Source organism: Cyanistes caeruleus, chromosome 3 (genome assembly GCF_971803275.1).
Source record: "Cyanistes caeruleus chromosome 3, bCyaCae1.hap1.1, whole genome shotgun sequence".
In the NCBI taxonomy this organism is placed as follows: domain Eukaryota; kingdom Metazoa; phylum Chordata; class Aves; order Passeriformes; family Paridae; genus Cyanistes; species Cyanistes caeruleus.
The window spans coordinates 13,339,519-13,355,335 of NC_141703.1; the positions used below are offsets into that span (position 1 = coordinate 13,339,519).

The 15,817-nt window shown below is 43.4% G+C and overlaps 2 protein-coding genes across 11 annotated transcripts in view; one reads left to right on the forward strand and one right to left on the reverse strand.

Moving 5' to 3' along the window:
* Positions 1-3,860, reverse strand: part of POLA1 (DNA polymerase alpha 1, catalytic subunit) — a 194,555-nt gene extending 190,695 nt beyond the window's left edge. For 4 of the 10 annotated variants that reach the window (XM_086879848.1, XM_086879850.1, XM_086879855.1 and 1 more), the window contains exons 1-4: positions 3,486-3,647; positions 2,018-2,142; positions 945-1,041; positions 390-470 (exon numbers count right to left, since the gene is read on the reverse strand). In XM_086879848.1, the coding sequence (XP_086735974.1) occupies positions 390-470; positions 945-1,041; positions 2,018-2,142; positions 3,486-3,516 (334 nt within the window). In that variant the 5' untranslated portion in view covers positions 3,517-3,647. Of the gene's footprint in view, positions 1-389; positions 471-944; positions 1,042-2,017; positions 2,143-3,485 lie in introns of all 10 variants that reach the window. The other 6 variants (XM_086879847.1, XM_086879849.1, XM_086879854.1 and 3 more) reach the window with 3 other exon arrangements.
* Positions 3,861-6,773: 2,913 nt separating this feature from the next.
* The window catches only part of PCYT1B (phosphate cytidylyltransferase 1B, choline), a 49,059-nt gene continuing 40,015 nt past the window's right edge, over positions 6,774-15,817 (forward strand). The window contains exon 1 of the mRNA XM_023918514.2: positions 6,774-6,916. Coding sequence (XP_023774282.1) covers positions 6,851-6,916 — 66 coding nt within the window. The 5' untranslated portion in view covers positions 6,774-6,850. The remainder of the gene's footprint in view (positions 6,917-15,817) is intronic.

A 15,817-nucleotide genomic window follows, 5' to 3' on the forward strand; every position in this document is an offset into this window, starting at 1 on the left:
TTGAGAAAATCACATGAGCCTAGATTCTTACAAACATGAAAGTATTTCAGCGGTTAAGAGAGACCACACATCTTTTAGGCACCAGCTTTGAAAACCAAGACTCCTTCCAGATGCATTTGCTCTAGAAGTGAATCCCCATTCCACAGATAAGCGCGAGCAGCAGTGCCCAAATTGTGCTGAGGCAGTTAACAGTGATGTGACTTCAATTTGTGACCCTCCATCCTCTGCATCACCAGGGCTGAACAAAATCCAGGCACAGAATGACAGAGCTTCAAGTAATCTGTCATTTGGCCATATTTACGTCATATACTGATGAGAGGAAGTTGCCCATTTTGGGTAACTTTTAAAAGACCCTTGCAGACATTGTTCAGTGGTCATATGCAAGTTACCTTTCTTATTGGAACTAAGAGCATCATCATCCAGATCTTCATCAAATATTTCCCTTCCATCTTCTACATAACCTATCCCATCTGTAGAAAAATTATTAAAAAATTGCAGTTTAAATTCTGTCTTCTGATAGTCCTGAATTTTTTACATATTTAACAGTTTTCCCCCTTTAATATAGAGCAAAAGTTACAAAAGCAAGTATTAAAAACTACAGCACTCTTAGCTCTATCTTTTATTAGACTAAATATATTCTTATATGTTTCAATAGAAATTACAATTTTATTAAAAAAAGTACTGTTACTGGTTACACTGATAACTGGAAATAAAATTTCAAGAACAAGTCTTCATGGAAAAATATTTTCATTACAATCCTTACAGACTGCTATGAGAACAAAGCAAATATTAATTTCCATTAAAAGACTGCCATTCTCTTGTCTCCTAAAACAATTTTTAAAGAATGTACTAACAATAACTTACCTCAAAGCATGAACATTATGAAGTCTAATTGAGTTATAACATTAGAACCAAAATAACCCTCCAAATTAATCTTAACTTACCATCATCAACAATCCAGTCATCATCCTGACGATCTCTGACCATCTTGGAGTATTCATCCTCATCTATTTCATCATAAACACCCGTGAACTCCTCAACCTACAGTTAAGGTAAACTGAGGATTAACAGTTTCCATACCATCAATACTGCAAATCATCAGTCAGAACATAGAAGCTCCCAAGAATGCACGTAGGGTTCTTACACTGCTACACTGTTCACAACTAGTAAGCACAGTTATTCATTAAGTTTCTTTTTTGGAAGAGATAAAAGGTAAGTTATCAATTTTTAAAGTTACCACAGTATACTGAAACTCAAAATCTACTGAAGTACTGGCAGAGATTTCATTGAAAATTACTTGCTTTATTGCTCATTTCATATTACCAAAAAAAAAAATTTTAAAATAAAAAGCCTAGCAGCGGAGACTTCTGACCTTGGCTCTACTCTCAAACACCAGCCTGAGCCCAGTGAAAAGGAAAGGGATTTGATGTACCCAAGCAGGGTGCTCAAAGAAAATTTGCATGTTAATGATCTACAGACTTCTGGTTTCTTTACATTTATTCACCTCAATGAGGAAGTCACTTCCTGTTGCCATCACGATTGGACAATGTTACAGTATCAATGTTACACTGCCAGATTTCAGTTCCACCACTTAAATTTTGGTCTCTTTGTAGAGACACAGCATATCAATATTAATGGATTTTAGTCATGTAAAGCTCTGAAATTAAAGTTTAAAATCAAGTGTGATAAAAAAAAAAAAAGTACTTCCTGTCATAACATTAACTGTGCAATTTTAAAAATTAGTCCTTCCCTGTGGCATACCTCTCAAGCAATGGTAGGCATGTCTGACTTGCAGTTAACAAAACTGGGTTAGTTTTGAAAACAGAAATAAACAAATAAATTATATTAGAAAGCAGAAAACTACAGCTACATTAAGGAAAACACACTATTAAAAACACAAAAGCTTATCTGAAAGGCTTGTTTGGTTTCCCATAACTTTTACATATCTATAAATGGTGTTTAAGCTTCTCAGCCCACATTCCCTTTTAATTAAGAAGAAAAGATGAGGAATTTTCACCTCATATTTTAATTTTTCCCCAGCTTTGGCTTTTTTCAGACGTTCAAGTGCTTCTTGCTGGCCCTTTCTATTCTTCCTCTCACGCCTAGAACGTGATGCTGCAAAACTTCCAGACTCACTCATATCTGTATTTAATTAGAAACAACAGAAATTAGTTTAACAATGAGCTGTTAGCTTTGGTACTTAAGTGTTCAGTGATGCACTAATAGATGACTGTAGTTTTGCTTAAAACCAAAACCTACTTGGCTAAAAGCACAGTCACAGATGGCTCTTCCTCAGCCAATTCTGGAATGATACTGAAGGCATGGCCTGACAGGGAGCTCAAACAGCCCTCTCATGCCAGCTCGCGCTCAGTGTGAAGCCACCACCTAGATTTCCAAAGCACCTCTCAAATCTCATCAGCCTTTCCCTGGCATCCCCCCCATCCCTTCCTTGGGAATTTCCAGCTCCTTTTATTTTGCATGTCTCCATGACAACTCAGGAATACCAGACTTAGAGAAGGCCTACACTGCTACAAAGCAGTGATGTTTTTAGGCGGTTTCACGGTGTTTGAGTGTGACTAGATTGAGACAAACTAGTAAACTGTTGACAGCTGACACCCCATTTCCTTTTCCACTTCCTTCCCTTCCAAATGCTCTCCCCAGCAAGTTGCTTTCTGCTTCTCCTGACCTTTCTTCTTCCTCTTCATTTGGGTGAGGAACATTTATCTGACCACAGGGGAACAAATGGATCCAATCCAACTTCTAAAAGCAAACAGACAGCCCAGGGACGAGGCTGCGGGTTCAGCCCGAGGAGCCGCATACCCCGTGCAGGCAGGAGACCCAAGGCTGGCCAGAGGAGCAGGGCAGTCCCCTCCTGGTGGCAGCAGGACATCACCCTGTGAACACAGCTGCACCCCGGCAGCGCAGCCGAAAGAAGTCCGGATTTGTATTGCTAAGGGCTGGGGTAAAAAGGGCATTTACACTGCCTGCCGCCCCATGAGGGAGAACTGCAAAGACGGACCACTTTGGGAGCGCTTATCTTCCGCCAATCCTTCACCTTTACTGTACGCCAGCGCCTCAGGCAAGGCGTTCCTCTGGGACAAGCGCGTTTCCAGCTCCAGCCGGGACCACCCGCGCCCGCCGCTGCCCCTCGCGCCGAGAGCGCTCCCACCGGAGACGTGACCCGGGAGAGCCACGCCGCCACCCTGCGCTCCCCGCGGGGCCGTGCGGCCCGAGCCCGCCCGGAGAGGAGAGGCTCCGGCCCCGCCGAGCGGCCCACACGGGGCGCGGGACCCTCGCGCGGCGCTCTCCGCCCCCACCACGACCGACCGACCGACCGCCGCGCACGCGCGCTCCCGCGCCACCGCCACCGCCGCCGCCGCTGCCCCGTCGCCTCCCCCCGCGTGACAGCGAAGCGCCGGCGCCTGCGAGGGACGGGGACAGGCAGGAGGACAAGGACAGGGGCCCCGGCCGCCCCCGCGTCTCACCGTCCCGGCCCCGAGCGCCGCTCTCGGCCATGGCGCTCGCGCCAAAGGCTCCCGAAAGTGGCGCGAGACGGGAGCCCCGCGCGCCACCGCCGGGGCCGCATCCAATCAGCGGGCGCGGGGGCGGAGCCGCCCCGGGCGCGGAGGGAGCGCGGCCCGCGGGAAGGGCCCGGGCGCGTCCCGCCCCCGCCGGGCCCGGAGCGGAGCTCGGAGCCGGGCGGAGCCGCTTCCTGCGACAGGCCTGCGCCGCCGGCCGACACCCAGGCCTGGGCTGGGCCCGCCGCTGCGGCCGCGGCTTTGCAGGCGTTCGTTTGGCGCCGGGGCCCGCGGCATCCCGCGAGTTGCGTCTGAAGGATCTGAGCACGGCTCCGACTGCTGCATGGGCCCATAGCCCGTACGGGTCCAGTGCCGCGGTTGGGGCAAAGTCATGTTAAAATGCCTTGTCATAAATATATCACGTCTAAATGTGTCAGGTATTAAATACATTGAGCTGGGAGGAGGCGGTGGTTGATGGCAGTTGGATAAGGGCTGGAACCAGGCTGGAGCCTGAGGGTGAAGGATCAACTGCAACAAAGTTCTCAGCGGGGTGAAACGGGGACTTCCCACACGGTTTCCACCGACCTGTAACCCCTGAAGGCCGAATAATGATCATGACTAACATATGTAGGAGTCATGGTCTTCTTTTTGAATATTTAAGGTAGGTATGATGCTCTATCACAAGTTTCAGGAACTTCTTCAGTAAACGACTCCCTAGAGTCTTTCAGAGACAGGTAGTGGCTGGCCAGCTAAGTGACAAAATACGTTTATATATATATATATATATATATATATATATATGTTTGTGTTTAATATAAATGTAGTTTATATAGTTATGTGCACATATAGTTTTATATATATATTTATATATGTATATGTAATATTAGATGCCCTCCTGTTCTCCAAATCCCTTTTCCTTTTTTTTTTCTTATTTGCTACAAATCGGGGGAGAAAAAAGGTGTATTCAGACTGGATTTCTGATACCTTAAGAGGTCAAGTGTGTGGAAGGCTCTGAGAAAAGACCTGTGAGACCTTTGTCTTGTATACCCCTGACTTGGTCAGGGCAGGGAGGTGGGGTACGTTCTCTTCATTTTGATGCTACAGAGATATCTTTACTCAAATGTGACAAGAGCGCTTGCACAACAGCCTTCAGCTGAGGAGCAAGGACTGTGTCCAGGAAATTATGTATTTCAGTTTCAAGCATAAACGGGAAAAGGTTTTAAAAGCTTATTTAGCAATTTAGACAAGTGAAGCTTTACCCTCTCTTCTGAAAGGGTTCAGATCTGTGTGTGTGCGTTCAGAAACCCAGGGAAACTGATGTGGTTCGTGCTGTTTTACCACAGACAAACCTCGATATTTTGTCCGAAAACATCAGTGCTGGCCATTCATTACTCAAAAAACCTACCACCATCTTTTGTAGAATGGTGTGGGGAGGCATTTACTGCTCATCAAAATATGCAGACACTGACTCCAGCTTCTTGCAAAGGCAGATGGCACCACAGGGCTCTTTCCTTAGGGCTGATAAGCTGTTGCAGAAATGTGAACTAATATTATTTAGTCTGAATATCCCTGATTGTTTTCAACTATCTGGAGGAGAGAAATTATATGGTTCTGAAAATTAAAATTATTTTCCTTCCTTTTCCACCAGGACTCCTTTGTGTTGGTAAGAAATAAATAAAAAACCTCCCAATCCTCCAAGTTTACATACCCAGGTGCTAGTACAACACTACCATACTGCTGGACCTAGTCTTAGATGGAAGCAGAAGAATGACCTGTGGCAGCTCCCTGGTGCAGACTGAGGCTGGACACTGACAGCCAGAGTGCCCATTGCCAGGGAGAATGAGACCCCTCCCAGCAGTACCTAGTTAGTAGGCCAGCTTAGCTGTAGCAAACATGCATCCTTGGAAACGCTGGCAGCCACAGGAAGAATGCCTCTCTGATTTGCTGTCCTGGTTTCCACTGCAATCCAGTTCATTTTCTTCCTAGTAACTGCTACAGGGCTGTGTTTTGGATTCTGGAAATAATAATAATGCAGATAACACACTGATGTTTTGGTTGTTGCTGGGGAGTGTTTACACTAAGTCAAGGGCTTTTCAGCTTCTCACCCCACGCTGCCAGCAAGAAGGCTGCAGGGCACAAGGAGCTGGGAGAGGGCACAGCCAGGACAGCTGATCCCAGCTGAGATTCCACACCATAAGATGTTCTGCCCAGTATATAAAATGGGGGGGGAAAACTGGCCAGAGGCCACTGCTTGGAACTGTCTGAGCATCACTCAGTGGGTGGTGAGCAATTGCAATGTGCATTCCTTACTCTGTATATTCTAATTATTGTTCTTTTCCTTTTTTTTCCCCTATTGAACTGTTTTTGTCTCAACACCCATAATTTACTTTGGGAATTCTCTCCCACATCCCACTCAGGTGGGAGAGGGAGGGAGGAAGGGAGTGAGTGAGCGAGTGAGTGCTGTGTGCTGTTTAGCTGCCTGCCAGGTTAAACCAACAACACCTACACACAGCCTCCTTCACAGGACTGTGACACCATTTGCTTTACTTCTTTTTTTGAACACATGCACAAAACAAGATGACATCACCAAGTGTCATGTGGGATTCAAAATCAGAAGTTACTCAATTTTTAAGCTACAATACATAAACATTTATAAAATAACAATATCTCTAAATTCTTCAGTTTGAATAAAAATAGAATGCCATTGCACTTCACATATACCTAGCCTTCACATGCTTTGGATTTTTGAATTGGCTGGGTTTTAATGCTTTTGATTAAAATTAAACAATACTCTTTGTCAGCTGTCATGTGAACAGTCATGTTTGTCATTCAGGTGATGCTGTGATTTGAGCGGGTACACAGTGATACAGTTAAGTTCCCAAACGGAAACTGTTGCCTTAGCTCCACTGTGGGACAGCGCGGATCAAACAAAAGACTTTTTCATGGATGCTAGTTCAATCCTGACATTCATCTCTGGCCATAACAAGAATGCATCTGTTTCCCACAGCACACCATAACAAGCATATTTAAATACTGCAGGGGGGGAAAAAAAAGAAGGTGGGGGGAGCAAAGGATGGGCTTTGCTTTGGAAGGAAAAATAACCCAGCAAGATTTGGGACTTCCTCTGCTGAAGGCATTATCACAGCAGATTGCTTTGGGCTGATCTTTAACCTCCCTTTGGACAACCATACAAGAACAACTTGGCGTGACCTTTGCTCAATTGTCTTTTAAGAACAAGGAGTGGGAATTCTGGTGGTTCACAGCCAACAAGATTCCCTCAAGGCAAGTGTGATAGCTGCAGAGAGAAGTGCCAGACAAGCATAGTAACGAAGATGGTAGGCAGCAAAAAACACAGTACAGAAGAAGAAGCTCAGGAAACTCCCAGATTTCAACAAAAGGTGACAAAAATCTATTTTTTGTTTTGTTTCCTCAGTGCTATAATTTAAATATGTAAGTTATTAATAGTAAATACTGTAAACTCATTCCAAGTGTTCTAAGATAATATAAACAGTAGTTTACAGTGGCATAGGAAAATACAGATGGAGTATCTAAACTAAGTTAATTGGACAAAATAATTACTGTATTGAGGATTATTTTTTTCTTCCTTTTAATGACTAGAGTGTGCTTGATCTGCTGCAAAAACAGTAGGACAAGAAGTTAAAACTCTCAGATTCAGGCGTTACACATTGAGCTTATCGTAGGTAATGCTTTTGATGATGGAAAACCATCTGTTAAAACTAAGAGTGGTGGTATAAAAACTGCCAATAAATCATGAATGACAGCAAGATAACAAATTCATCTGTACTATGTCTACCTCAAAATGCTTAAACATTATTATATTGCTGTTAAGTACAGACTGTATTCATGGAGAATTTTGTGTGTGTGTGTGTGTGTGTGCATGCTACTCAAGATATGAGTGTATATGTTCTATGTGTATGTTTCCTGTGAACATAGAGTATTTAGTTATCTTACTTTTAATCTTTATACTGATCTGAATTAATGTACATTATCACTAAATTAACTTAAAGTTTTCCCTTCTAATTTCATCCAGCTCTGACCACTTCTGCAGCTCCTTACAAAACTGTGCTATGCATGCTACATTTCAACAAGGATTATTTTACTGCTTGGGGTACTAAACTCCTAAAGAAGCACAGATTTCATAAATTTAAAATGAAAAAAATCTCAAATTATTACTTTACATGGCATCTTTGCTTTCAAAACTCTTCGCATATAATTAATTGACAGAAGTATAAAAAAAATCAATGCTTCTCCTTGTGTTTATCAATAATGATAATGCAGACATTTATGGTAAAAGGGTAAATTCCTTGCTTAACAGGCCTCTAAATGCCTTTTGTTCACTGCACAGCTCTTCTTAATTTCCTTCCTGAGTTACTTGCTAACAACAGGATGAAGAGAATGAAGTTGTTATTAGGATGTTAAGGCTCTGAAATAGAAAAAAGAACACACACTAATTTCCATTGCAACAGAAAAAAAATCTATGGAATGAACATTCAGTGACACTTTTTTTCTTTCTTAAACACAATTCTATTCTGATTGCCATTAAATTACAGCAAATACTGGTAACTGGACCAGAATTGGTGGAATTATGCTAACTGGAACAGAGAGCAGAATCTCATCACCTGCTTGCCTAATGCAATATTCCTATTCAAGCATAGAAGGAAAGTACAAAATATTATAATGTACATTAAATAGGGAAGACAAGTGAGAGCAAACTCACAGAAAATGAGCCCTCACATAATTATAATGTCTAAGAATTAAGTCTGATGCCAATGGTATTCAAGAGCGTACCGTTATTGCCACAGCATGAAAGTCTCTGTTTTAACTACTTTCAGCACTCTCTCTTTACAATTGCGCAAAAATGAACAATTAATGTATAAGCAGAATATTATTGCAGAGAGGCTGTTACATTTCAAGACCTGGCTGAAGATCAAATGTGCTTCCATGGGTGAATACTCTCAGCATTCACTATTTCGCACCCCTGTGGCAGAAAGGAGGACAGCATCATGAAATGCTGCAAAGTCTTGTAATCCTGACAGCACTGGTGCTGGACTGGTGCTGGGGAACGCTGTGCTCCCACTGTGGGGAAGCAACAAGGGCCAAGTGCTCCCTGCAGTAGGGGAGCCTGGGCAGTAGGCAGCCTTCCTGGCAGGAAACTGGGGCCTTTTCCCCCACTCTGAGGACTGTGAGGAGGGCAGCCTGGGGATGGGAGTCAGGATCAGCCAGGACATGTCCATGGTGATGAGACTCATCTGAAAACAAAGCACACAACTCAGGGTTGGGTCCTGTGATCGTAACCTGGGTTAGATGCAGCCCAGTGATCACCAGGCAAGCTGTAGAATGATCTGGGTTTGAAGGAACCTTGAAGGTGATCTAGTTCCAGCCCTTGTGTCACAGGCAGGGACACCTTCCATTAGACCAGGTTGCTCAAAGCCCAGTTCAGTCTGGCCTCGAGCACTTCCACTGGGGAATCGCTAAACAAGTCCATTGAACAAGGCAGGTTCCAGGAAAGGCTAGGGAGCCAGGTGCACAGCTGTGGCTGAGCTGGATGGAGACCAGCACTCCTACAGCTCAGCTCTAGCAAGGACCAATAGCACAGGCCAGAACTCAGAGCTCACGAGCAGAGAGCAGGGGACCCAGGTGGGGCTTGGTCAGGACTGTCAGTGCCCTCACAGCCTTGACAGCAACTCCCATTCCTCACAAACAAGGTGTGTCCTCACACCCAAGAGCTCAGAAGGGGGCAAGGGATTTAGCTGGTGCAGGTTGTCAGTGGATAACTTTATGGACACTCAACCAGGGCAGGGACAATGGCTACAAAGAGGCCACAGCAGATGGAACTAGAGGGTGGCAAAAACCCTATAGACCAGCCCCAAGGGGCTGCCAGGTGGGTTCTGAGTGGAGATTCACTCAGGAACTGGGGCTGGACAGGGGGCCAGTACAATGAGGACACCAAAACCAGTCAGGCTGACGGCACAGGTGGAATTGCAGAAGATCCCACACAGCCATGGGCAAGGCTCCACCTGGAGCTGGGGTTCAGGTGTTCCTGCTCAACTCAGGAAGGTCTGATCTAGCTGTCGGGTTTAGCAAGGGGCAGCTGCTCCATGAGGACAAGGATAAGGACACAATGACACAATATGGCTGGTGGGAGTGGGGGACTTGACACCCACGGCTACATCCCACAGACCTGGGCACGGTGATCTGTCAGGCTCAGCCCAGAGTCCAGATCATCATACAAGATTTTAGACCTGCTTCATCTCCACAGGCAAGGTAGAAACACAAGTCAGGTCAGGCCTGGTGGTGATGTGTCGCTGTTCAAGTGGCCATCTGATCCTGCTTTCCAACACTAGCAAGTCACAAATTTTTAATTCCTTTCATGTCCAGCTTTTGATTCTTCCTGTGGACACTAGCAGAAAAGTAACTGTGAACCTGAGAGAAAAGGTCTTTCCAGTTAGGTTTGCTACTTGATCTACCTTAGTTTAGGCAAAATGGGAGAAGCTGTTACAGGAAGAGGCATTCAGATAATAACTAGTAAAAGCTATACTGGCTCCCACATAGCCATTTTACAGTGCATAAAGTAGATGTTTTACTTTAAATAAAATGTGTGTCTTTACCCAGGTTATGAAACTCTCCAGTTATTAAGTTTTTGATACCCAAAATGTTAATGTGAACCCCTAACAATCACTCAAATGGAGTTCACAGTATGATTTCTTATGTTTCACTTGGCAGGTTTGCATTTGGAATAGTATGAGAAAAAAGCTGTGAAGGCACTTGCGTGAAACATTGACAAATGGAAAGATAAAGGTTTACAGGAACAGTGGAGAGAAAAAAAAAGTATTGGAGACTTGTAATCCTAGAAAAGATAGCGTGACAGAATACTGATGATCTGTCCAAGAAGTTTGAAATTGAGCTGGTGGAAAAGGAAGGCACCAAAGAGATTGAAAATGGATAGAAGTGAGTGCAATACAAATATGTTCAAGAAAGGTACTCTTAGCTTTGTGTGGATTTAAGGAGATTGGAGTGCTTATCTAGAAAGCCAGAAGAAGAAAAAAAGGAATAAAAGGGATAAAAACACAGTTTAAATGTAAATAGTAAAGAGATTTTTATTAAATTATATTTTGGCTGTAACAATGAGAAGGAGGGCAGAGAATATGAATCTTTTAGATAAAATTTATACTGAGATATATAAAGCAGAGAAATCTGTAGCATTCAGCATTGTATTTTTTTGGTAGCAGTAAAGTTGCAGCTGTAGTCCTGTGCTTGCACCACTCTGTAAGAAATCTACAGAGAACCCAAAACAGATCAGGGAGGATAATGGAAAGATTATAACATGTGACTTATGAGAGATTATTGCAGCTGGTAGTCTAGAAAAGTCAAGAGATGTGTAACAAAAGTACTAACCTGCCTGCTGAATGTCAGCTCTCTACTCCAAATTCTCAAACTATTGTTTCAAAATCTTAACCACAGTAGGCATACAAGAGCCAAGGGGAGTAGATCTGTTCTCTGCGTCCAGTAGAAAAAGCAAGCAGTGACAATAGTTTGCAGCAATGGAGGTTCAGATTAGACATTTAGAAGAACTTTCTGGTAAGAGTGAACAGTGGTAAGAATGGATTAAATAGATAATTTGGGTTCTGGGAAGGGAAGGACCAACAGAGGTTAGCTAATCTAAGTGCTTTCTAACCTCTGAGTATCCATCAGTAAAGTGTCACTGCTGAGAATCCCTCAACCTCCCCATATTTACTCAATATGTAAATGCTTGATTATTAAAATTAGCAAGGACAATCTAATAATGGGACAGACCAACTTAGCATTTCTCACACTAAGTGACCATCTCTGACTCAAGAAGAACGAAATGAAGAGAGATGTCCTCTTGGTCAAAATGCAACCATGATTTCTCACCATTTTCTTCAGAAGTGCTTATAAAAGTAGTCCATGAAAGAGGAAGAGCACAAAGAACCTCTCCCAAAGTAGGTAACTCCACTTACTCAAAATAGTGCTACAAAGCACAGATGAATGGCATCAGGTCACTATTTTCAAAAATTTATGTACTTCAGATGATTTACATGTAAACCATATCAGAATTAACATGACATTATTAGTTAAACTCTCATATAAAGACTGACTAATTTAATTCTATACAAATATCCTGAGAACATAGATTTTATTAAACATCACATCTTCATTACGGAATTGTGGAAAGAGCCAGGTATAAAATCACACTGTACCAAATGCCATGGTTTTACTGTTCATCATTTATGGACTGTCATTACATATAGAAAAACGCTGTGGATTTAATCTGCGTATATTTTATAAGACTATTTCATAAGTAGTAAATATTTTTGATTTATTCTGAGAAGAGGATAGTTTAGAAGCATTGTGCATTCCTCTGGAATGATGAACTGCTCTTAAAAATTAATTAAAGCTACAGTATCAGCCAACATTAGATGGGAGTAGCAGAGTGATTGTTGTTGGAGGCAACGAAAACCTAGGGTGTAGTTTAATTCGTAAATTTCATTCTCTACCTTTTTCTCCTACCTACACAGGAGGGAAAAAAATACCAACCATTGTGGGGTTTTAATCTTGGTCTAAAAATATATTAATTAACTAATTGATCATCTCAGCAATAAGGTATCTTTTTCTGCTATTTTTGACTATTAATTCTAGCATGTCTAGAAATAGCATGATAGATACATAGATAAATAAATACAGGGATTCATGCATACATAAATACATACATAGAAACACAGTATTTTAACAAATCTGCTCCAGACATAAACCATTCCTTCCTCTTAAAAAGTCTTGCAGTTGATCTTACGAAGTCTTGCAGTTAAAACCTTCAGTATATATTAAAGCTCATCAGTGAAATATTCAGTAATTTATTCTGTTTTGTTGTAGAAGCTTGGCTTTGAAGTCAAACACTATTTAACCACACTTTTTGTTTCACAGTTTCCTGATGACTTTTGAACAGAAATTGTGTGAGGGTCTGCTTGTCTTTATTTTGACTCAGTTATAAGTCAGGAGACTTTTGCAGCTTCTCTCAGGCAAAGACTATTTTAAATGCAACTTCTAACTGGTGCTTGAGATCCATGAAGCTCAGAGAGGGATCATGCTTTCAGTTTGAGAAATGAGAGGATTTAAATGGAACATCTAAACATATTTTTTTTTATCATTTATAATTAATTGTTGCAGTTTGAGAACTGAAGTTCTGTATAAAATAACCCAAATCGCTAGGTATCAGGTGAAACCTTCCTAACAACTGAGGCTTTTCCCTGTTTTTTGCCTATTCAATTCAGACCTTGAAATTCAGTGCATCCAGGAGCATTAGTATCATGGTTTCCTGACTTGTTTGCCTGAAATTTACACCCTGAGACAACATTTTTATGCATCAGATGTCTATTCAACTCAAACAGCTGTTGCAAAGAGTTCAGTCATTAAAGTCCATGGTGATGTGTCCCTGTTACTTGGGAAGAAATGGAAGGAGGTTTCCCAGGAGACCATGATCAGTCTGGCACAGGATATTGGTTACAGAAAAGAAATTAGTTGCATGAACCTCCCCACCCATGACTCTTGCTCCACTGTTCTTTTAAAAGCTGCCTGACTTGTAAGGACTCACAGAAGACCATCTGTTGAGCCTTTCCAATCAAACCTAATTTGTATTTATTTTAGAGAGTAAAGAAGACACACTCCAGCCTTTTGAAAGCTCATTTAGCCCCAACAGCTAGAAGATGCAGTTTAGGATACCTTATTCAAGATACGCAATATGTTGACTAAGATTTTTGACAGACCCTACATCCTTTTCTCTGGCATTATTCCAATTTCCTCTTTCTCTTCTAATGAGGTACACAAGAATTTCTTTTCATGTTCTTCAAACAGAAGGACAGAATACATGAAGTATTTACCAGAGATGGAAATTAAATAAGCAGCATGAAAAGTATTCCACTTCCACTTTGAAATTCTGGCCCAGCTTAGATAGATGATAACACTACTGCAAGAGACACATCATTCTCTTACATGTATATGGAAAAACCTATCTGTGGAGATTAATCAAAATGCACCTGGAGTCAATAGCACACTCTCAGCATGAAAGCAAAGATGAAATTTGGCCTTTCATACTAAAAAGAAATAGAAGGCAAGGGAATTTACATTTCCAGTATATTGACAGGCATTCAGCTTCAAGAAACTCTGCTTTCCTTTCATCTCTATTCCTGTGCACCTGCCTGGTCAGGGAGGGCTAGACTCTCACCAGGGATAAATCCATACCTGGTGCTACTCCTTCAGGATACCAGCACCATCTCTGAAGAGCAGGCATATGTGGCTGGGTCTATAAAAGAGCTGCCTGCTACCTCTGACTGCTCCAGTCCTAGGCACTGCTCATCTGTGCTGTCCAAATATTCTTCTAACAGCGTAACACTCCTGCAAATATTTTTCCTTAGAGAAAATGAGCTACAAATTTCAGGCCGAGTGCTGCATTAATCATGGTTTAATCATTTCCCTTGAGTATGCTTTCCATAATGTGTGAGTAGTTCTTGCAGAATCACTGATAAAGGAACTTAGTTAATAAGGAAAAGATTCAGCTGTGAGATTCACTTAGTTTGGCTACCTGTTTTTCTTGCTTAGTCACCTCTTTTGACACGTATTTTCTTTTTTTCTTGACAGCTATCTCATTCTTTCTTTTGACATTCTCCTTTTTTTCAACTTTCTTTCTCATCTTCTCTTATTTACTTATCTACCCCTTTCCCTTTCACCTAGTTTGTATGTTTGTATTACACTTGGTTTTCTTTGAAGATGTGCAAAAGATAAATACATTTGAAATTCGGGTCTCAAGGGGAAAGACCCTGAGGAACAATTCTCTTCTAACTTCTCACAGGTCGGGATGGCCTTACATGTGTGTCTTCTGATGAAGTCTGATTTTTAAAAACAACACTGACAGTGCCCACTGAAGCTAAGTACTACTGAAATCCATTTTCTTGATTCTGTCAAGGTTAACAATAGCCAATGGAGCTGTCTGCTCTAAAAATTTTTAGCTTTGTATTATCTTGATCATATTCTCGTGCTATTTAAGAGTGAGAAGGATGGTAATTTCACTTCAGCAGTGTAGAAGCTACAGTTGTGTGTGCAGAAGCAGCTGTACAGCACAACCGAAGTAGCTGTGGGCAGATGTCAGCTAGTTTCCACGTGAAGGGCCTGGGAACTCTGAATTTGCCTATGATAGAAGCATTTTGCTGCATTTAGAGACAGCTGCTACCACTACAGCCATGTTCTTTATCCATCTCTCGGCAGAACAGGACGATGCTTTTTCCAAAATATAATAACTTTCATTAAAAGGCAATTAATTTCTTCAGCACCGAGAGTCTGGTACTCCCAGCACGGTGCTCCTCCCCGGGGAGGAGAGCGGGCCGTGGCTCTGGGGCAGCCCGGCGGTGCAGGCGGGAGCTGTCCGCTCAGCACCGCCCCGCCTTCGGCTGCTTCTGCTCCAGCCAAACCCCACCGCGGCTCGCTGTGAGGGGGCTACCGAGGCTGCCCGGCCCGGCCGTGCAGCTGCGCCCGGGGCCGGGGCGGACACACCGATGCGGTTCCTGGTGTGGCGCTGCCTCCTGAGGGGCTCCGGCACTGATCGCGCCTGCCGCGCTCGGAACGCGGCTCGGGATTTGAGCCAGCAGTGCCCTTGTGGCCAAGAGAGCCAGTGGAATCCTGCGGTGCATTAGGGGGAGCATTGCCAGCAGGTCAGGGAGGTGATCCTGCCCCTCCATTCAGCCCTGGTGAGATGTGTGTATTTGGAGTGCTATGTCCCGTTCTAGGCTCCTCAGGACGAGAGAGACATGGAGATCCTGGAGTGGGCAGCGGACAGCAACAAATGGTTTAAGGGACTGGAACATCTCTCTAACAAGGAAAAGCTGAGGAAGTTGGACCTGTTCAACGTCTGCAAGAGAGGACTGAGAAGGAACCTCATTAATGTGTATAAGTATCTAAAGGGGGGGCGCAAAGAGGATGGAGCCACTTGGAGGCTCCTCTCGGGATTGCCAAGCTTAGGCTAGAGGCAACGGGCAGAAACTGACGCACAGGAAGTTCCACCTGAACGTGAGGAAGAACTTCTTCACGGTGCAGGTGACCGGCCAGTGGAACAGATTGCCCAGAGGAGTTGTGCAGTGTCCCTCGCTGGAGATGTTCAAGAGCCTTTTGGAAGCAGCCCCGTGCCACGTGCTGTGGGACGGCCCTGCTCGAGCCGGGGGGTCGGAGCCGGTCAGCCCGCGGCCCCCTCCAGCCGGGCCCATTCCGGCTCCTGA